At 39.7% G+C, this 22,596-nt stretch overlaps 1 protein-coding gene across 11 annotated transcripts in view; it reads left to right on the top strand.

The window, feature by feature from the left end:
• Positions 1-22,596, top strand: part of gria2b (glutamate receptor, ionotropic, AMPA 2b) — a 129,536-nt gene that overhangs the window by 100,104 nt on the left and 6,836 nt on the right. For all 11 annotated transcript variants that reach the window (XR_012098658.1, XM_073043014.1, XM_073043017.1 and 8 more), the window contains 3 exons: positions 1,069-1,275; positions 2,563-2,933; positions 10,538-10,736. Coding sequence is in view for 10 of the 11 variants with exons in the window: in XM_073043014.1 (XP_072899115.1) it covers positions 1,069-1,275; positions 2,563-2,933; positions 10,538-10,736 (777 nt within the window). In the remaining variant the exon portion in view is untranslated. The remainder of the gene's footprint in view (positions 1-1,068; positions 1,276-2,562; positions 2,934-10,537; positions 10,737-22,596) is intronic.

Here is a 22,596-nt window from a genome sequence, read left to right as displayed (position 1 = left end):
ATCTGCAGTACAACAAAAATTAATTGTTTACCCGACAAAAGATGATCTGCTGTTCAGCAACATCAAGTCATGTTGGTGGTGGAAGTTAAACTAATAATTGGATGAGCATATATCTTGGTGATAGATCCAGCATGTGTAAAACTTAATGTAATAACAGCCCCTTTAGTTCAAAGTACCAAGTGAATAGAGGAGAGGTAACCATGTGATCAATAGGAAGATTCTAGCAAGGGTTAGCGGTTTTGGCACAATGAAATGGGCATACAAGGAGCTAGTGAGCGAATAATTTCAAGCAGACCCAGAGAGTGAATTGAATGGTTGCACAATGGCCCAGTATGGAAATACCAATGCCCTTGAACGGAAAAGCCCCTAAAAAGAAGTGGATACAGCCCATTCCGTCGTGGGTAAAGCCCTCCCCATCATTCAGCATATCTACATGGAGCATCTATCATCAAGGACCCTCAGCATCTAGGCCATGATCTCTTCTCAGTGCTGTCACCAGGAAAAAGGTGCAGGAGCCTCAAGACCTTCACTCCCAGGTTCAGGAACAGTTATTACTCCTCAACCATCAGGCACTTGAACTTCACTTACCCCAACACAGAACTGATTCCACAACCTATGGAGTCCCTTTCAAGGACTCTCCAACTTGTGTTCTTGATATTTATTTATTATTTTTGTTTTTTCTTTTTGCATCTGCATGGTTTGCTGTCTTTCACACATTGGTTGTTTATTAGTCTTGTTGTGTGTGGTCTTTCATTGATTCTGTTATGTTTCTTTGTATTAACTGTGACTGCCCACAAGAAAATGAATGCCAGGGCTGCATATAATGATATATATGTACTTTGATAATAAATTTACTTTGAACTTTGACCTTTAACCGTGACATAAGAAAATGGCATCAAATGGACTTACTGCAATCCATTGCAGGATTAGGAGGAAGAATCAAGCCATTTGTGCTTTCTGTCTGGCATTTTAAGAGTAGCCAAGACTGCTACCATCAAATTCAACTGTTCTATGATCTTGCAGCGACATTTAAAAAAAAAGTTCTATGATACAATCTTTCTTTTGTAGGAATCACCCTACGTGATGCTGAAGAAAAATTATGAACAGTTTGAAGGAAACGACCAGTACGAAGGTTATTGTGTGGATCTGGCTGCAGAAATAGCTAAACATTGCGGCTTTAAGTACAAACTCTCCATTGTCCCTGATGGGAAATACGGTGCTAGGGATGCAGAGACAAAAGTTTGGAATGGAATGGTTGGAGAATTGGTATATGGGGTAAGAAAACCAAATATAGTGCACTTAATACATTTCATTCAATAATTACTCTGTGCTTAATAGATAAGACATGATTATCAAGAAAATAGGATTTTAATGATGATTTAGTCATTATCAGAACCTGTGGAAATATAACTGTTTTCAATCTATCTCAACATACAGAATATAAAGTAAGATGCTCTGTTCTGTTACTTACAGAAATGAAGGAATCGAGAAAATCATATGATAATGATTGCTAATTATATTTCCTAAAGTAATGAGATGCATTTATTGAAAGATGGATGTAAATTATGTTTCCATTGCAGATTTGGTAGTACAAATACAAACATTTAGAATGACAAAAATTGCAGTCAATTTGCATTTAATCGACATTTGTTGAACAACATTTATTTCCGTGATGTTGGATCAAGCTGCCTTTTTGCACAGTATAATGACTAAGTAAACATTATATCTTTAATATGCAAAAGATTCCACATCATTAAGAACAATAATTTGCATATTTTTATTATGAAGTGTATCTTGATTATAAAGTTGGGTGCAATGGAGAACTGAGTTTTTTTTAATTCCTTGAGTTAGGATAACACAAGGAATTCCTGACTTTATTGCACTTTACATTCATCAAAATAAATGTCTTTTCTACAGCAGCTTTGAATTAGCAGCCTTCAGATTAGTATCTACAATGAAATATAGTAATACCAAAATTGGTAACAGGTAAATTGTAGCAGGTTGACTAATGGGAAAAATAGCCTAACAATTAAGTGGAAAATCTTAATTCAGAATAACACTGAAAAGTCTCAATGGAGTGGATGTGGAGAAGATGATTCCTATGGTGGGGAAGTCTAAGACCAGAAGTCAAAGCCTCAAAATATAGGGACGTCCTTTTAGAATGGAGATGAGGAGGAATTTCTTTAGCCAGAGAGAGGTGAATCTGTGGAATTTGTTTCCAAAGGCGACTGTGAAGACCAAGTCATTGGGTATATTTAAGGCAGAGACTGATAGATTCTTGATTAATCAGGCATGAAGGGATACGGGGAGAAGGCACAAAATTGGGACTGAGAGAAAATATGGGTCAGCCGTGATGAAATGGCGAAGCAGACTCGATGGGTCAAATGGCCTAATTCTGCACCTTTATCTGATGGTCTTATTGTCCTAATCTGAATAGGATAATTAAACTAAATTAACTTTTTAAAAAAAGTTGGAAGAGTGTTCACAGAAAATGATTTTGTCAGTGGTACAAACTAACTTACTAACAAAGTATAAAATGATTTCTGTGTTTTGTGGTTTCAGAAAGCAGACATTGCAGTAGCTCCACTGACAATCACGTTGGTAAGAGAAGAGGTTATCGACTTTTCAAAGCCCTTCATGAGTCTTGGGATATCCATCATGATAAAGAAACCACAGAAGTCGAAACCAGGAGTATTCTCCTTTCTAGATCCATTAGCTTATGAAATCTGGATGTGCATTGTCTTCGCTTACATCGGGGTCAGCGTAGTTTTATTCTTGGTCAGCAGATTTAGTCCATATGAGTGGCACACTGAAGAATACGAAGATGGACGGGAAACACAAAGTAACGACCAAACTAATGAATTTGGGATATTTAATAGTCTCTGGTTTTCTCTGGGTGCCTTTATGCAGCAAGGATGCGATATTTCGCCAAGGTTGGTCACTCAAGCATTTTAGCTTTGTGCATTTTTGGTCCCTATCTGATGCCACAGTGTGTGTGTGTATATATATATTCACATTTGACAAAATCAAAGAAAAAATCTTGCCAAAAGATGAACTTTTTGATCCTGAAGAGGGAAAACTATATGTAAAAAACACTATTTTTCAAATCAAAGAAGTACATGAATGGTACACTGTTATGTCATTCATGTATTTCCATTGTGATCTTATATGTACACCTGCTGCTGAGACCGTAAAATGCATAAGGTTATAGTCATTACTGTCATCTTGGAGGGATACCGTGTTTTTGCTGCATATTCCCATTTCTCTCTCCATGGTTCATGTTTACATAACAAAGGCAAGTACAAGGAACGTTCATAAAGGTAAGGATCTTCAGCCTAGTTAATTCATCAGTCATCTCATCATCCAATGTATATTTTTATCCACATTGGTCTATTTATGGTTGGGTAAAGAAGGTGTTAATATCTTTATAAATAGTTTATGTTGGAAGTTTCCTAGTCCTACACCTTCTTCATTGAGAAATGAGAAATTAATCTGTTCACTTGAAGTGGTTTTCCTTGAAACACTGAGATCTTCCAGCATTAAATATGCTAGCTTGAACCTTCTGAAGGGGTGAGAGAATATAGAAGCATCTTTAGTTTTCAATGTATGTCTATTTAAATATATGTACCTATTGCTTTATTGATGTTAAATAGGACTGGAAGCTACATATTGATCATTTTCCATGGCAGCATTTCTATTAGTTATTAAATAAGTAAAGGTTTATAGAGATTTATTTTAATTATTATTATTAGCCAAGTGCTGGATTGATAATACTTTTAAGATCTGAGAGTAGAAAAAATGTTTAATAATTGTGAAGTGTATGCCTTACTTATAAAATATTTATATTGCCATGACTTTATTTGTAGAAGAATAGAAGTAAGACTCAGTCTGAAGCTATATTTTTGCTCGTAAAGTATCTGGAGAGGTAGCCCAGATACATGTAGGTCAATTAAATGTTATTTACTTGGAACAATTCTGCACTTACAAATATGCATTGTGTTTGACACTATCAGGTTAAGAAATGATAGATGTTAAGAAAATAATACTATGTCCTCCTTCAAAGAAAGGGGCTTCCCTTCCTCCAGCATTGACGTTGCCTTCAACCACATCTCTTCCATTTTGTGTACACCTGCCCTCACCATATCCTCCTGCCACCCTACCAGGGATAGGGTTCCTCTTGTACCACCCATACAACTTCCATGTCCAACACATAGTTCTCTGTAACTTCACCATCTCCAACGGGATCCCACCACCAAGCACGTCCCCCCCCCGCCCCCAACTTTCTGCTTTCTACAGGGATTACTCCCTACATGACTCCCTTGTTCATTTTTCCCTCCCCACTGATCTCCCTCCTGGCATTTATCCTTACAAGTGGAACAAGTACTACACCTGCCCCTACACTACCCTTACTACCATTCAGGGCCCCAAGCAGTCCTTCCAGGTGAGGTGACACTTCACCTGTTGGGGTCATATACTGTATCCGGTGCTCCTGGTGTGGCCTCTTTTATATTGATGAGACCCAACATAGATTGGGAGACTGCTTTGCCGAGCACCTACACTCCATCTGCCAGAAAAAGCGGGATCTCCCAGTGGTAGCCCATTTTAATTCCACTCCCCATTCCCCTTCCGACATGTCAGGCCATGGCCTCTTTTACTGTTGCAAAGAGGCCACACTCAGGTTGGAGGTGCAACACCTGGTATTCCATCTGGGTAGCTTCCAAACTGATGGCATGAACATCAATTTCTCGCACTTCCCCATTCCCCATTCCCATTTCCCTCTCTCCCCTTATCTCCTCAACTGCCTATCACCTTTCTCTGTGCTCCTCCCCCTTTTCTGTCTTCTTTTATCAGACTCCCCCTTCTGTCCTTTTCTATCAGATTCCCCCTTCTCTAGCCCTGTATCTCTTTCTCCAATCAACTTCCTAGCTCTTTACTTCACCCCTACCCTCTCCCAGTTTCACCCACCACCTTGTGCTTCTTCCTCCCCTCCCCCCACCTTCTTACTCTGACTCCTCATCTTTTTTTCTCCAGTCCTGATGAAGGGTCTTGTCCCGCAATGTCGACTGTTCTCTTTTTCCATAGATGCTGCTTAGCCTGCTGAGTTCCTCCAGCGTTTTGTGTGTGTTGCTGCTATCTAACCAGAAATGTTTTTGTTAACACACACAAAGTGCTGGGGAAACTCAGCAGGCCAGGCAGCATCTATTAAAAATGAATAGAACGTCAACATTTCAGGCCAAGACCCTTCTTCAGGACTGTGAAGGATGGGGGTAGATGCCAGAATAAAAGGGTGTGGGGGGGGAGGGGAAGGAGGCTAGCTGGAAGGTGATAGTTGAAGCAAAGTGGGTGGGAAATGACAAGGGCTAGAGAAGAAGGAATCTGATAGGAGAGGAGAGTGGACTATAGCACATGGTGACTCGGCGGGGGGGAGGGGGGGTGAAAGGCAGGTGAAAAGAAGTAAAAGGCCAGAGCAGAGAATTGAGGGGGGGGGGTGCAGAATTTCTGTTATTTTTAATAACCAGAAGAAGAGCTGAGGAATAATTCTGAGTTAAAGCTTTAATCTTCTTTAACATCCTATTAATTACACTTAACCATATGAGTTGGCTCCAGGTACATAGCCACCGCAGGTACCATTGGTAAGAGCTCATAATCAGGCTTAAGAAATAGCTGCTTAGTTCATTTCAACCGCAGTACAGACGGTATTTTCTTGGTGTTTTCTATTTTCATAGTCCGGGCTTTGAACAGGTTTTTCTGGCTTGATTAAACTGCAGTAGGGACTTCAAACTCTGCCATTTGGAAGCATGAGCTCACAGCCAATAACATCTTTTACTCCTTGTTTATTTTCTCCTAATAGGGAGTTGAATGGGCTCCAGATAACACCTCACCTTCACCCTGGTGCCACCAAGATCAGGAATTCAGCCTGATTAAACCATACAATTTAAATCTTATTGCCTACTCATATTGTGAAATATTCAGTCAAATGGATTGAAATCAATATCTCAGTCTTTATCAGTTGATAGAGTACTGTAAGAAGTTTATGAAGATAGCAATGGTAGCAAAATAAAGCAATGACAATACCCAGTATGTTAACAATATAGCAATGACTATACTCACCTATTTTCAGAATGATTGCAGTACCTTCAAGTAACCATTGGTATAACCTTTCACTAATTAGTTTAGATTGATTGAGTGTAGCTCACCAAAGTAACAAACTTCTTACTGCATTACCTAGCAAGGTATAAGTGATATTTGACTAACTGAAGTAGTACCTACTTATGTTCTAGTCGGTACCACTCCAGTACTGGATAGCCCCATATTAACACTACAACTCTCTATATCACCAGAAGCCTGGACCTTTTCTACTGTTCTGGACTTCATACTCTTACTATGGGATTATAACGTCCTCACCTTGCAGTTCCTTTGGGCATTTTATTGAACAAAACACAGGCTTACTCAATTTATTTTTGAATTTACCTATCCAGTTATAGAGATAGCTGTTTAGCTGTGTATCTACAACAAAGACAGACTATTCTTGTTTCTGATCAACTTCCACCTGACCATGTCATAGCATAAGCCAGTGAGGACTGTCATGTCAAAATATTTGGGACTGTTGAATGATTTTGGTAGTCATTACTGTACATAAAAGATAGTTCCTTGAGGCTGAGATCTATAGATAATGGGTTACTGATAGTCCTATTATTTGTTCAATTGGTATTTGCTTAACTGGAGACCATTACATTAGCATAGTCAAGAGACAATTATTATACTGCCTGAGACAGAACAACCACTTTCCTCATCTGCTGGAAATCACACTAACGAGTTTGGCTACAGGCATTCGATAGCTTGGAAACCCCCTTCTAGTGAAAACAATTCTGATCTCTCTGAAATGTAATCTCCCAAAAGCTCAGCCATCTCTATTGTCACACTGACATAGTAAAAGTTAAACATTTACAAGAGATGCAGGAAGTTGTACTTATAACTTCCAATCCTCACTGTTAACAGAAATTATCCCTATGAGTCTTTATAACTATCTCTCTTGCTTTCACATATGTACTGTAAGCTCTTTCTTCTTCTATTTGATTACCTCATAAATCCCTCAAATTGTATTTATGAAAACAATAAGGTTAGCTTTTCCATTGGGAAGTGTTGTTAATTTAAACACTATCTAACTCTCAAGCCGTATGAAGTCTTATAACAGCAGGATGGAGACTACACTTGAGCCTTGAAGTCCGTGCTTTCAGGCCTTGGTACCTTCTTCCCAATAAGAGGGGAGAAAAGAACGTTCTGGGTGTGTGGGATCTTTGATTATGCTGCCTGGTTTACAGAGTTCTAACTGACATACAGTAAAGGGCAGGGACTGTAGAAGCATTGATATACAAAAGGACCTAGGAGTACATGTTCATAGTGCCCTGAAAATGATGACACAGGTGGACAGGGCCGTGAACATGTTCCCTTCATTGACAAGGGTACACAGTATCAGAGTTGGAACATTGTTGTTGCAAGACATCGGTTAGGCCACACTTGATATATTATGTGTAGTTCTGGTCACCATCTTATAGAAAGGATGTGGTAGTGTTAGAAAGAGTGCAGAAAGGATTCATTGGGGTATTGTTGGATTCAGGGGCTTTCATTATAACAAGAGATTAGATAAACTGGGATTGTTCTCACCGGAGGCTGAGCTGTGAACTTATTGAGGTTTATAAAATTGCATAAGGTGTAGATAGTGCAGACAGTATTTTTCCTAAGGTGGTCTAAAACTAGAAGTCATAAGTTGAAGGCGAGAGAAGAGGAACTTAAAGGAGATCTGAAGTTTTCCCCCACAGATGTTGATTGTTTTATGGAACAAGCTGACAAAGAGGAATTTGGAGAGGCAGGTGCAATCACAGTGTTTGGACAGGCACATGGATAGGAAATGAATAGAGGAACATGGGCTAAATACACAGCAGAATGGAATTAGTGTAGATAGGCATCTCAGTGAGCATGGATACATCAAACCATGCTACTTCCTGTTTCCATGCTATGACTCTGGAAGAATGTTACCAAACACCATATACAAAACAGTGACCAGATCCCTCCATAAACAGCTTTGAATTTAGCCTCAATGCAAATGGTTTAATTTGAGCATCTTATCCTCCCAAAACTTGTTTGGTTTCTTAATCAAGTCCTTAGCCTAACTTCCCAGTAAAACATTGTCCCTTACACTGAGTTGCACATAGATTGTTTTGTAAGGGAATTAGTCAAGGTTAGAAATTGAACAGAAACACTTCAGTTGAGAATGATTAATACCAGCTCCTGTAAGAAAGAAACATTAAAACACCCTTATTGTTATATTTAAAATCAAATTTAATGTATTTAATGCACATCTGTACTTTTTCCTTCTAATAGGCTATGACAGGTGAGGCAACTTCACTTGCTGATAAGTTTTGAAATTTAGTACAATAATGTTGGAGTTGATACATTCATGTTACCAAGTTATAAGCATCTTTACATATTCTGTCAAAGGGAGTATTACTGTAGACACCTAGCACATTGTCTTTACTTTTATTAGGTCAGTATTTAATGTAAAATTTAGAAAAAAAAGTAACCGAAGAAAGACCATGATAGTGAGAAATATTTGGTGGATCAGAAACAATACATATCTGATGTTTGCTGGGTCTAACGCTGCCTGTCTAATAATGGGTTTTGGCTGAGTTTGATTATCTTACTATGTTAGATGTTCTCATTTATTCAGCCACTGTTGTTTATATACAGAGATCATGTCTGGGAAGTTATTGTTTTACAACATCACAGTAGCAATACTCTAGCTGTTGCATCACATTGTGCATAATAACTTCTTATTATAATAAGAAAATAATAATATGCACATTAAATATTTTAACAACAGGAATCCTTGGATTAGTACAAGTACCCCAATTTTTATGTTCACGTGGTTGAGTTGCCTCCCGACACTGACTGTTTGGATTTATCTATGAAATTTAGCCATTTCTGGAAAGTAACATACTGACTGTTGCATCTGAACTACAACATTAAAGATCAACCCATTTAAAATTAGCAATGAGACCAGATGTAAGGGTATTATGTACAGCCCTTTGCTATGTTCACTTGATTTTTAGTACAGAACTATGCAGTTTAGTTTATGTTGATAAATTAACTGGGAAAGCTATCTCTGGCTATCTGAAGAGATGGGACTGAGCAAGTCTAAGGTTTAGTAATGAAACAAATATGGTAACTAAGGGCATGTTTAGAGACACCAGCAATTTATTGCCCCTTGTTTTGGTTAGAAGTTGATATTCAGAGATTACAGTTTTAAATTAAAAAACTAGTATGGATTGTTTTAGGATATTTGTCACAAATAACCCTATGGGAATTGACAGATTTTTTTGATGAACTTAATTAAAAGAAATTTAATTTATCTTCTTATCTTTTATACCAGAGCAAGGAAAACACAAATGTACTTTTCGATGCTGCAAAAAGCCTTGGATTTCTGAGTTGATTTTGCTTTCACTTAACCTGTGAATTTTCAACAATTTTGTTCTATTTGCTTGCTTGCCTCTATTTCTTTTACAAAATGTTTGGTTTTGATAAATTATAAATGGTTTTTTAAAGTTGCTTACAGAGTGCTGAGCGTTTGAATTTTTTTGCAGACTGAATTTTCAGCATGATACATGGCTTCTCTCATCTGAGTGTAACAACTGTTTGTGGGTGTCATTGAATGTGTTCAATGATCTTTTTCCAGGTTAGGTGACGATAGTCATTCAAGCATTTGTTCTAGTTTTTCACTGCCAGCCTAACCCTGTATTTACAGTATAGTAATCATACACCTGTCTTCATTATATCCTATGAATGTAACATACAAATTATGATTAGGGATGACTAATCTTGTTTTCGTCTGGCTTATCCTCATATTTCCAGCAGATGTTACTGACAGGAGCATCATTTTACTGTCTATTGGGGCTAAGTGAAACTCTTCACTATAGAGAGTACACTTTTACTTATGTACTGCCCAAAACACTGCTGGCATGTAGGGCAGTAATAAGGTCCCCCATCTCTGTCTGTCCATTTCATCATACAAAGATGTAGAAGGAATCTTCATTGCTGTTTCCATAACAATTTTGTTTTTGACCAGTCAGGATTGTTAGCCCTGAGCTGAACCCCTGAACCTGGAGGACCAGTGGACCACTCCTGGTCTGGCCTTTACCCTTTGACCTGTTTGGCATGAGTTACCCAACCAAGAGCCAAACCACAAGGCACTGACTTTAGCCAACATAGCTTTCTGGGTCACTGAGGCACGAAAGCCTCCAAACCCTATGACAAGGTTGTGCTCGTTTTGGAGGAGTACACTTTTAACAACACTAAAATTGTTACAATTACATTTTCCACAGAAAGAAATGAAATACTTTTTAAATGATCTTAAAAGTGGCCAGAATATACATTAATGTGCTTCCTTGTGCTTTAATGCTATGTTCAATATCATGTGATTGCTTACTCTGTTCCAATGAAGACATTTCATTCTATAAATCCATTTCACACTTGTTATTAGATCCCTGTCGGGACGTATTGTTGGAGGTGTGTGGTGGTTCTTTACCTTGATCATAATATCATCATATACGGCTAACTTAGCTGCTTTCCTGACGGTTGAACGGATGGTGTCACCTATTGAAAGTGCAGAGGACCTTGCTAAGCAAACTGATATTGCATACGGAACTTTGGATGCTGGATCTACAAAAGAATTCTTTAGGGTAAGATGGGGGTATTCATATCCCTGTGTTTTGTTTTAGATGTGGCAGAATTAATTTGCATATGGCTAGGCTGAGAACAGAAGCATTTCTATTAAGCTTAACACTGTTAATGCAAAGGTTTTGCTTATGGTGACAGTTTCCATTTTTTATTATAACAGGCAATAAGGATCAAATCATATTTATTTTCCATTGGGCAGAGATACTTTATCCTTTAGTCAATATCTTTTTAAATAAGTAGATTATCAGATGATTACAACATAGTACTGGTAAGAACTTTTCTACCATGTCTACTGTATTTATTTATCAATGGTAACTATATGTCAAGATAGTTCACTGGCCGTCAATAAAATGTTTTGAATTCACAATAATGGCTGATGGTGGGACTAGAAAAATAACACCAGTCAGGCAAAGGCAATGGCAGATTATTTTGTTATAGCCTGTAGGTATTTGTTCTGTTGATGGATGGTTACTAGAGTGTGTCTGAATAATGACATCCTCATTATTTGAGTCAAATATCACAGTATCATTCCAGAAAATAAATAAACACAGAATAAGAAATTTTGAAGTCCAATATACCTCCTGAATATTAAGGTGACTACTGAATGTATGTTCATGGTTTTCTGCAGCTATAGTCTCCACTTCAGGGTTCAATGTGTTGTGCATTCAGAGATGCTCTTCTGCACATCACTGTGTAACACATAGAGTTACTGTTGCCTTCCTGTCTTATTGAACCAATCTGGCCATTTGCCTCCAACATCTGTCATTAACAAGGTGTTTTCTCTCATAGAACTGCTGCTCACTGGATTTTGTTTTTTGTTTTTCACATCATTCTCTGTAAACTCTAGTAACTATTGAGTATGAAAATCCCAGGAAATCACAGTTGCTGAGATACTTGAACCATCCCTTTTGGCACCAGCAATCATTCCACAGTCCAAGTCACTCGGATCACATTTCTTCCCCATTCTGATGATTGTTCTGAACAATAGCTGCATCTCTTGACCATGTTTGCATGCTTTTATGCATTGAGTTGCTGCCATGTGATTGGCTGATTAGATATCTGTGAGTAGGTGTATGGTGTACATAATAAAGTGGCCACTGAGTGTATTTCCTTGTTATATAACAGACGCAAAAGTCTTGAGGACATGTTTAACAGTTGAAATACTTACATCAATGGATCTAAGTAATTCTTAAAACATCAAAACCTCATTTACAAATGCAAAATACTGCAGATGTTGGAAATATGATCATAACCTAAAAAATGAATAAACAGTTGACATTTTGGGCCACGACCCTTCAAATGCTGTGTTCGGCAGTATTAGTGGAGAGAAAAACAGAGTTAATGTCCTAAATGTTTCATTTTCACACCGGAACTAGGTATGTTTAGAAGTGAAAACATTTTAAATGGCAGAGAATTTTGGGGAGAGGAGAGAAAGAAAGGAAGGCTAAATTAGGGGACTCAATGGAAGTTAGTAAAAGTCTCAGGATCTGTTATTTTTGTATTAATTTTTATTGTCAAGGCAATTATTGCTCATCTTTCATTGCTCTTAGAAGGGAATGGTAAACTGTCTTCTAAAACTGCCGCAGTCATTCTGTAAACGTACTGTCTTTATTCCAGTGAGGAGGGTGGTCCGAGATCTAGCTGTATATTTCAGGTTTAGGATGCTCTGTGATCTTGACACAAGATAGTGAAGGGGGATTGATCTTAAAAGTCTGAGAGGGAGAGGGAGAGAAAGAAAATATAAGCTGAAGTAAATAACAGAGCTGTAATGATAGATGGCGAGGGATTGCAATCTCAAAATTAAAATCTGGCCTTTCAGGACAGAGATGAAATATCTTCACCAGATAGTCATGGTTCTTAGAATTCTCTATACAAGTGCAGTGGAGGTTTAGTCACTGAATATGTTTAAGGCAGATATTCATTGGATTTTTGAGAGTAAGGGAATGAAAATTATGGGATTAATACAGGAAAATTTGTTGAGGTTAAGTATGAGGTGTGAACTCATTGAATAGTGGAGCATGTGCTAAGGGCTAGCTGGTTTGTTTCTTTTGTTCTTACACTGAGTAGAAGGTCAGGAAGGCAGCTGGGGCTTGGACTCTGCCTTGAGGAGCTTCTGCAGTGATGTCCTGAAGCTAGCATAGTTCATCTCCAACAAATACAATGATCTTTCTTTGTATGAGGTATGAGCATTTTCTCATTATTGTCCATTGACTTTAGTTTCACTCCCTGCTCCATGTGTCACATTTTGTCAAATGGTGTCTTGTTGCCAAGAGCAGTTAGTCTAACCTCACCACTGGGATTTTGCTGTTTGGTCCGTGCTTGGATCAAGATTGTGATGAGGTCAAGAGCTGAGTGATCCTGACAAAACACACTGAGTTAACATGCATGAGCAGATTCTTATGTGTAAGAGCTGTTGAATACACAGTAATATTTGAAATTAACAAAAATGCAGTGATAATACTGGAAATCTGAAATAAGGGCGCTAGAAATGGTGGTTGTACTTGATGTTATGTCCAGAAGGTTATGATATGTCTTAATTGGAAGATGGGGCATGCTTGTAGTGTTGTGCAAAGCAGGTACCTAACCTGGAAATTTATCACCCCTGTGTATTGTACACGACACCAGACTACATCATGGATAGTGAATGCAGGGTAGCACCTCAAAAGAACTGTATATAAACCATGCTTACTATGGAAACAGAGTTCCTGGCTCCAGAAGATATAAAAAGAGGTATATTTTTAATCAAAAAGGTCCTGTGGGAAGGGAAATGGTGAAGATGGAAGAATAACTAAGAGCATTGTAGAGGGAAAAGTCTTTCTCTGTAAAGGCAAAGTGAGGGCAAGATGTGTTTGGCAATGGTAATGCTTTGGAAATGTTAGAAATTCTAGGGGATAATCTACTGAATGTTAAGAATTCTGGCATAGAAAATGAGCTTACTCAGAATATTGGAAAGTTCTAGGAGTGCAACATTGCAGGAACTGTAACATACATACTAGGGGTGGGGATGCAGAGGACCTTTGATAGGAATATTGTAATGATAGGAATTATTGTAAAAATGAATGTAAAAGAGACTGAGGAACAGAGAATGGAATGGAGGTTATATCAGAAATAAAGCAGGAAGAAGTCAAGCGCAAACATGAGAAAATCTGCAGATGCTGGAAATTCAAAGCAACATACACAAAATACCAGAGGAAGTCAAAATTAGCAATAAGTGGCATGGGGCTTGTATTGGTTACCTAGCACTAGTCTATTGGTGAGATAGGGCAGTGGAGGAATGGAAGGGTGTGTCAGACATGCACTTCCTGAAGGTAACAACTGGGTGGAAATTAAAGACCTTTCACTTTATCTTTAATCAGAAACCCAACCTGCCTTCCATTACATCTTTCTCCTGATTATACTCAGTTTCCGTGAAGATATTCCACTCATTTTCTCCAAATAAATGTGCTATTGTGAAAATCTGTAAGGGTACAAACTAATTCTAACTTCATCAAGTATCTAAAAAATTATCTCCTTCATCCCCCTTTATCAGGTAGATTATTGTATTAACAGTGCCACTACTTGCTCTTATCCTGAACTAGAAAAATTTATTACGTTTGGTGTAAATTTCTCACTTGCTCTCACATTGTCCATCTCTGACTTGACCCTCCTCTTCCTTCACCTCTCTTTCAGTTCCATAACATTCTCAACAGCACCTGAGATAGAAACTTAGAAAACCTATAGCACAATACAGGCCCTTCAGCCCACAATGCTGTGCCGAACATGTACTTACCTTAGAAATTACCTAGGGTTACCCATAGCCCTCTATTTTTCTGAGCAACATGTACCTGTCCCGGAGTCTCTTAAAAGACCCTATCGTATCTGCCTCCACCACCATCGCCGGCAGCCTAGTCCACACACTCACCACTCTCTGCATTTTTAATAAAAATTTACTCCTGACATCTCCTCTGTACCTACTTCCAAGCACCTTAAAACTGTGCCCTCTCGTGCTAGCCATTTCAACCCTGGGCAAAAAGCCTCTGACTATCCACACGATCAATACCTCTCATTATCTTATAAACTTCTATCAGGTCTCCTCTCATCCTCCGTCGCTCCAAGGAAAAAAGGCCGAGTTTACTCAACCTATTCTCATACGGCATGTTCCCCAATCCAGGCAACATCTTTGTAAATCTACTCTGCACCCTTTCTATGGTTTCCACATCCTTCCTATAGTGAGGCGACCAGAACTGAGCACAGTACTCCAAGTGGAGTCTGACCAGGGTCCTATATAGCTGCAACATTACCTCTCAGCTCCTAAACTCAATCCCATGATTGATGAAGGCCAATGCACTGTGTGCTTTCTTAACCACAGAGTCAACCTGCGCAGCAGCTTTGAGTGTCCTATGGGCTCAAACCCCAAGATCCCTCTGATCCTCCACACTGCCAAGAGTCTTACCATTAATGCTATATTCTGCTAACATATTTGACCTACCAAAATGAACCACCTCACACTTAACTGGGTTGAACTCAATCTGCCACTTCTCAGCCCAGTTTTGCATCCTATCAATGCCCCACTGTAACCTTTGATAGCCCTCCACACTATCCACAACACCTCCAACCTTTGTGTCACCAGCAAATTTACTAACCCATCCCTCCACTTCCTCTTATAAAAATCACAGAGTAGGGGTCCCAGAACAGATCCTTGAGGCAAACCACTGGTGACCGACCTCCATGCAGAATACGACCTGTCTACAAGCACTTTTTGCCTTCTGTGGGCAAGCCAGTTCTGGATCCACAAAGCAAAGTCCCCTTGGATCCCATTCCTCCTTACTTTCTCAATAAGCCTTGCATGGGGTACTTTGTCAAATGCCTTGCTGAAATCCATATACACTACATCTACTGCTCTACCTTCATCAATGTGTTTAGTCACATTCCCAAAAAATTCAGTCAGGCTCGAAAGGCACGACTGCCTTTCACAAAGCCATGCTGACTATTCCTAATCGCATTATACCTCTCCAAATGCTCATAAATCCTACCTCTTAGGATCTTCTCCAGGAACTTACCACTGCTTAAGTTAAACTCACTGGTCTATAATTTCCTGGGCTATCTCTACTCCCTTTCTTGAATAATGGAACAACATCTGCAACACTCCAATCCTCCGGAACCTCTCCTGTTTCCATTGAAGATGCAAAGATCATCGCCAGAGGCTCAGCAATCTCCTCCCTCACCTCCCACAGTAGCCTGGGGTACATCTCGTCCGGTCCCGGTGACTTATCCAACTTGATGCTTTCCAAAAGCTCCAGCACATCCTCTTTCTTAATATCTACATGCTCAAGCTTTTCAGTCCGCTGTAAGTCATCCCTACAATCGCCAAGATCCTTTTCCATAGTGATTACTGAAGCAAAGTACTCATTAAGTACCTCTTCTACCTCCTCCGGTTCCATATACACTTTTCCACTGTCGCACTTGATCGGTCCTATTCTATAACCATATAAGCATATAATAATTACAGAACGGAAATAGGCCATCTTCGCCCTTCTAGTCCATGCCAAACGCTTACTCTGACCTAGTCCCAGCAACCTGCACCCAGCCCATAACCCTCCATTCCTTTCCTGTCCATATACCTATTCAATTTTTTAAAAATGACAATATTCTCTCACGTCTCATCCTCTTGCTCTTCACATACTTGTAGAATGCCTTGGGTTTTTCCCTAATCCTATCTGCCAGGACTTTCTCATGGCCCCTTCTGGCTCTCCTAATTTCTTTCTTAAGCTCCTTCCTGCTAGCCTTATAATCTTCTAGATCTCTATCATTGGCTAGTTTTTTGAACATTTCGCAAGCTCTTCTTTTCTTCTTGACTAGATTTATAACCTCCTTTGTATACCACAGTTCCTGTACCCTCCCATCCTTTCTCTGTCTCATTGGAATGTACCTGTGCAGAACTCCACACAAATATCCCCTGAACATTTGTCACATTTCTTCCATACATTTCCCTGAGAACATCTGTTCCCAATTTATGCTTCTAAGTTCTTGCCTAATAGTCTCATATTTCCCCTTACCCCAATTAAACACTTTCCTAACTTGTCTGTTCCTATCCCTCTCCAATGCTATGGTAAAGGAGTTAGAATTGTGATCACTATTTCCAAAATGCTCTCCTACTGAGAGACCTGACACCTGACCAAGTACAGCCTCTCCTCTTGTAAGCTTATCTACATATATTGTCAAGAAACCTTCCTGAATACACCTAACAAACTCCACCCCAACTAAACCCCTTGCTCTAGGGACATGCCTTTTGATTTTGTGTTTTATACTTATATGCCAATTGATATTTGGGAATTAAAATTAAAATCTCCCACCTCGATGACTCTGTTATTATTACACCTTTCCAGAATCTGTGTCCCAATCTGCTCCTCGATGTCCCTGTTACTATTGGGTGGTCTATAAAAAAATAATTGTCAGCCTTACTAACAACAGCCATATCTCAAAAATGGTTCAGTCTGAAATATTGCTCAGTTTCCTGCTGTCATTTTAATTCCCCATCTTCACCTACTCGAATTCTGTTTTTCTTTCTCCCCTACACTGTTTCATCGTCAGAATAAACACACTTTAGCTCCCAGGTAATGACACTTTGAATAAATTCTGTTGCTAAGCATTCCTGACATCTTTAGTTAAGACTATAAGATACAGGAACAGAATTAGGCCATTTTGGCCGATTGATTCTGCTCTGCCATTCAATCATGGCTGATCCTTTTTCCCTCCTCAATCCCACTCCCTGGACTTCTCCCGGTAACCTTTGATGTCATAGCCAATCAAGAACCTATCAATCTCTGCCTTAAATACACCCAACGACCTGGCCTTGTGGAATTAACAAATTCCACAAATTCACCACCATCTGGCTAAAGCAATTTCTCCGCATCTCTATTTGAAATGGATGCCCCTCTATCCTGAGGCTAAGCCCTCATGTCCTAGACACCCCCACCATAGGAAACATCCATTCCACGTCTATTCTTTCTAGGCCCTTCAACATTCAAAATGTTTCAATGAGATCCCCATTCATCCTTTTAAATTCCAGCAAATGCAGGCCCAGAGCCATCAAATGTTCCTCATATGATAACATTTGCTTTCCCAGAAGCATCCTTGTGAACCTCATTTGAACCTTCTCCAATACCAGCACATCTTTTCTTAGATAAGGAGCCCAAAACTGTTCACAATACTCAAGCTGAGACTTCACCTGTGCCTTATAAAGCCTCAGCATCACATCCCTGCTCTTATATTCTAGACTTCTTGAAATGATTGCTAACATTGCATTTGCCTTCCTCAACACCAACTCAACCTGCAAGTTAATCTTTAGGGTGTTCTGGACAAGAACTCTCAAGTCCCTTTGCATCTCAGATTTTTGGATTTTCTCCCTGTTTAGATAATAGTTTGCATATTTATTTCTTCTACCTAAGTGCATGACCATGTATTTTCCAAACATTGTATTTCATTTGCCATTATTGCCCGATCTCTTAATCTGTCTAAGTCCTTCAGCAGCCTTCCTGTTTCTTCAACACTACCTGACCTTACACTAATCTTCATAACTTCTGCAAAACCTGGCAACAAAGCCACCTATTACATCATCTAAATCATTGATATATGGCATAAAAAGTAGCGGTCCCAACATTGATCCCTGCAGAAAACCACTGGTCACTGGCAGCCAACCAGATAAAGAGCCTTTTGTTCCCATTCACTTTGGTCATCCCACCAATCAGCCAATGCTCTAACCATGCTAGTAAATTAACTGTAATTCCATGAGCTCTTAACTTGGTAAGCACCCTAATGTGTGGCACCTTGTCAAAGACCACCTGAAAATCCAATGTACAACATTGACCGCATCACCTTATTTATCCTACTTGTAATCTCCTCGAAGAGTTCCAACAAGTTCGTCAGGCAAGATTTTCTCTTAAGGAGACCATGCTGACTTTGTCCTATTGCTACCTCCTTCAGAACTCTAGGATTCAGTTTATCTGGTCTGGCTGACTTAAGTACCTTTTTGCCTTTCAACTTTTTGAGCACCTTCTCCTTTATAATAGAAACTGCACTCACTTCTCTTCCCTCACACCCTTCAAGACCTGGCATACTGCTAGTGTCTTCTGAAGTCTTCCACATTTAGTTCATCTGCCATCTCCATTACTATTTCTCCAGCCTCATTTTCTAGCGGTCCTATATCCAATCTCATTGCTCTTTTTTATGTACTTGAAAAAGCTTTACCTATCCACCTTTGATATTGTTTGCTAACTTGCTTTCATATTTCTCTTTTCCCTCCTACTGATTCTTTTAGTTGCTTTCTGTAGGTTTTTAAAAGCTTCCCAATCCTCTATCTTTCTGCTAATTTGGGTTTGTTGTATGCCCTCTCTTTTGCTTTTATATTAGCTTTGACTTCCCTTGTCAGCCACGGTTGTACTATTTTGCCATTTGAGTATTTCTTTGTTTTTGGAATATGTCTATCTGACACCTTCTTCATTTTTCCAAGAAACTCAAGCCATTGCTGCTCTGCTGTCACCTCTGTCAGCATCTTCTTCCAATTTACTTTGGCCAACTCCTCTCTTGTACCACTGTAATTTTCTTTACTCCACTGAAATACATAGAAACTTGCAACATTTCTTCCAGTAATTTCTGTTAATTCTTCAGCACTTGCACATCCTCTAGACTTCTATGGAAACAAGTTGAAGAGATGAGTTCCTCTACATGTGTACGATTGGACATAGACTGTAGCAACTTCCAGTTGCCAGACACTTTAATCCATCTCCTCATTCCCAATATGTCTGTTCTCAGCCTGCAGTATTTCTGACATGAGTCTAAAGATAAGTAATTAGAGATTAATTGCTGACATGAACTTTGAAATCTCCATCTTCCATTAACTGCTCCCCATCTGCCCTGTTTCTCTCTCCTCCAGAATCACCCAGCCTGCATTTGCTCTCTTTTTCACCTCTTCCACCAGTCCATCTGCCCATTACCCATACATTCCTCATATTGACCTCGAACTCCTGTTATAACCTTGCAACTTATTGACTGTGTGCACTGCAATTTCTCTGTAACTGTAACACTTTATTCTGCATCAATTGTTTGTGGCCATTTGCACAATTTGATGGTTTTTTTTGCATGTTGCGGGGGAGGGAGAGTTTGATGTTTTTTTTCCTGGAATGGGTTTTATGGTTCTTCTTTGTTTCATGACAGTCTGTAGGAAGATTCTTTGAGGACATATTCCTGTGTCCGTTTGTTATTACACTCAGGATTTACATGTGAGATAAACTCCAGCATCATCATTTAAGCCATTCATTAACAGTGACTGCGAGACAGTGAGCAAGCACTCCACATCTTTAATGTTCTCTCGGACATTCTTGTAGATGAGGTGGAGAGGACCGGCATGCTCAGCAAGAAGATACTGAGGTCAGAAATGAAGCATTTTAATGAGGTGGCAGCCAGGAAAACAAAAGCCATTGGGATCCTGATCCCCGTGCGGATAGAAATGTAATGCCCTCACCTGTGTGTACAAGGGTGACTATATCGACACATCAAAGATTGAAAGTACATTTATTATCAAAGTACGTATGCAATATACGGCCCGGAGATTCATCTTCCCCACAGACAGCCATGAAACAAGAACCGTGGGACCTGTTCAAAGGAAAAAAAAACTATCAAACACCTCCCCCCCAGCATGTGCAAAAAAAGTTCAAATTGCACAAATGGCAACAAAAATTGATTGAAAACACAGAATATAAAACACAAAAATCAAAAGGCATATTTTATTTCAGCACGGTGTTCATCATCTGCAGGCTGCCCCAATTCAAAATTGCCCAAAAATAGCAACAAAAAAAAAGCAGTGATTAGAAAATAGAACACGTCAACCGCAAGGCTCTTCCCTTGGAGCAGCGAGTGAGAGGGAGAGAGAGACTGCCACACGCAGACACCTTCCTCCGGCAGCAGTGAGCGAGAGGCTGGTAGTCAGTGATCCAATCCACCACCAGTTCCACAACTAGACCCTTGTCCTTGCCTCAAACAAATCTTGCACATGGTTCCAACTGTTCACAACTGTAGCAAGCACATCATTCACTACAGAATCCTCCACACCCTTCCTTTTATTTTGCAGGAGAAAGGAGGTAAGTAATGACAAATTGCAGAGCTGATGTAAATTCCTCAATTCATTGTCAACGTTACATAAGAAGCACTCCTTGCAATTATAGGCAAGCCATCTCAGATACAATGACCAACCAGAGGGAAGATTGTTATAGGTGACTTTATACTTGGAACTAATGCCCCTTTTCACAATCAGTTTTCCTGCTTCTCACAATATCGTCTCACTAGCTGCAAATTCCTATCACCTGCTGCCTTTACTCAAAGTGACCTCCTGTTGTACCTCTTTTGTCCCCATTCAGATAGTGAAGACATCCAGGTTCCAACCGGTGATCTGCAGTGTTGCGAAACAAGCACATGGTGTCACTCCATCAGACACTTCCATTCAGTAGCTCTGAGTTTGATGTGCACACTGATTCATCCACCAGGCATGAGTGCCATGACACTTGAGGAATGGGGATGCAGGAGGAGGGTAGCTGAACTGCTTGTTCCATGGAGGAGAAGCTCAGACTCTGGTTTTGCACTAGAGAACTCAATAAGGTCAATGACAGGTTATAGGCAGATGATGATGCACATTACATCAAGATGCTTGAAGAAATGTTAAGTATAACCTACATAATAACTCTGGAATGCTGGAGCATTCATCCAAGCCTTGTACAGGACTTACACTGAGCACAGCGATTGTCATCCCTAGCATGGAAGTAGGGGCAAGCTCTTTGTCAAAACTATATGGCGTGGTCTCATGTCCGATGCGGACTATCTATCGTTCAATCCACTCGGTGTATAACTGTTGCCATCATGGCGTTAGGCACCTGTGCTCTTAGGTTTTGAGGGTGCCTGACTCTCGTGCAATCTTCCCACAGTTAGATTACTGTGATTTCAATGCCCTATGATATACCAATCTGCTGTTCTGCCCCAAGGTGTCTGCATTTATACTTCTACTACTGCCTCTCTGTTTGTGTCCTCAGTGTTCTCAGGCAGATTGTTCACTCATTCTGTTGCTTCTGCTTGTAATAAAAAAAATAACACTTCATGAGCAGAATCTAAAAGCGTCAAATTGTTCAAGCTGTCCACAGCCTCCTCCATTTCAAATGAGTGATCATCCACCAACTGAACAGAAGTGTAGCATGTACACATGGGCATAGAAACAACAGTCAGTGGAAGTGTTAAGGGCAAACCAACAGCTGTATGCTTTTGATTGAATGCATAGAATTAGGAAGCTGATTGGATTACTTCTTTGATTAAGAAAAATAGAAGATCTGTGCAAGTAGAAAAATTCTGTAGATATAGGAGAGAGTGCACTATAGGAAGGATGTTGAGGCTTGGGGAGGGTGCTGAAGATGTTTACCAGGATGCTGTCTGGTTTAGAGGACATGTTCTATCATGAGAGGTTGGATAAATGTGAGTTGTTTTCTCTGGAACGGCAGAGGCTGAGGGGAGATCTGATAGAGGTTTGTAAGATTATGAGAAGCACAGGTAGAGTGGGCAGAGAATATCTGTTTCCCAGGGTTGAAATGTCTAATACTAGAGGGCATGATTTGAAGCTGAGAAGGGGTAGGTTCAAAGGGGATGTGAGGGGTAAGTTTTTCACTCAGACAGTGGTGGATACCCGGAATGCCCTGCCTAGTATGGTGGTAGAGGCAAATACATCGGAGGTTTTTAAAAGATGGTTGGATAGCCACATGGATGTAAGGAAGATTTGTGGGATATGGACATTGTGTTAGTAGGAGGGATTAGTGGTTGGGTGTTTTTGATTCGCTTTTTAGCTGGTTT

Source organism: Hemitrygon akajei, chromosome 4 (genome assembly GCF_048418815.1).
Source record: "Hemitrygon akajei chromosome 4, sHemAka1.3, whole genome shotgun sequence".
In the NCBI taxonomy this organism is placed as follows: domain Eukaryota; kingdom Metazoa; phylum Chordata; class Chondrichthyes; order Myliobatiformes; family Dasyatidae; genus Hemitrygon; species Hemitrygon akajei.
The sequence above is the reverse complement of the archived record's forward strand: the minus strand, read 5'-3'. Positions and strand labels throughout refer to the sequence as shown.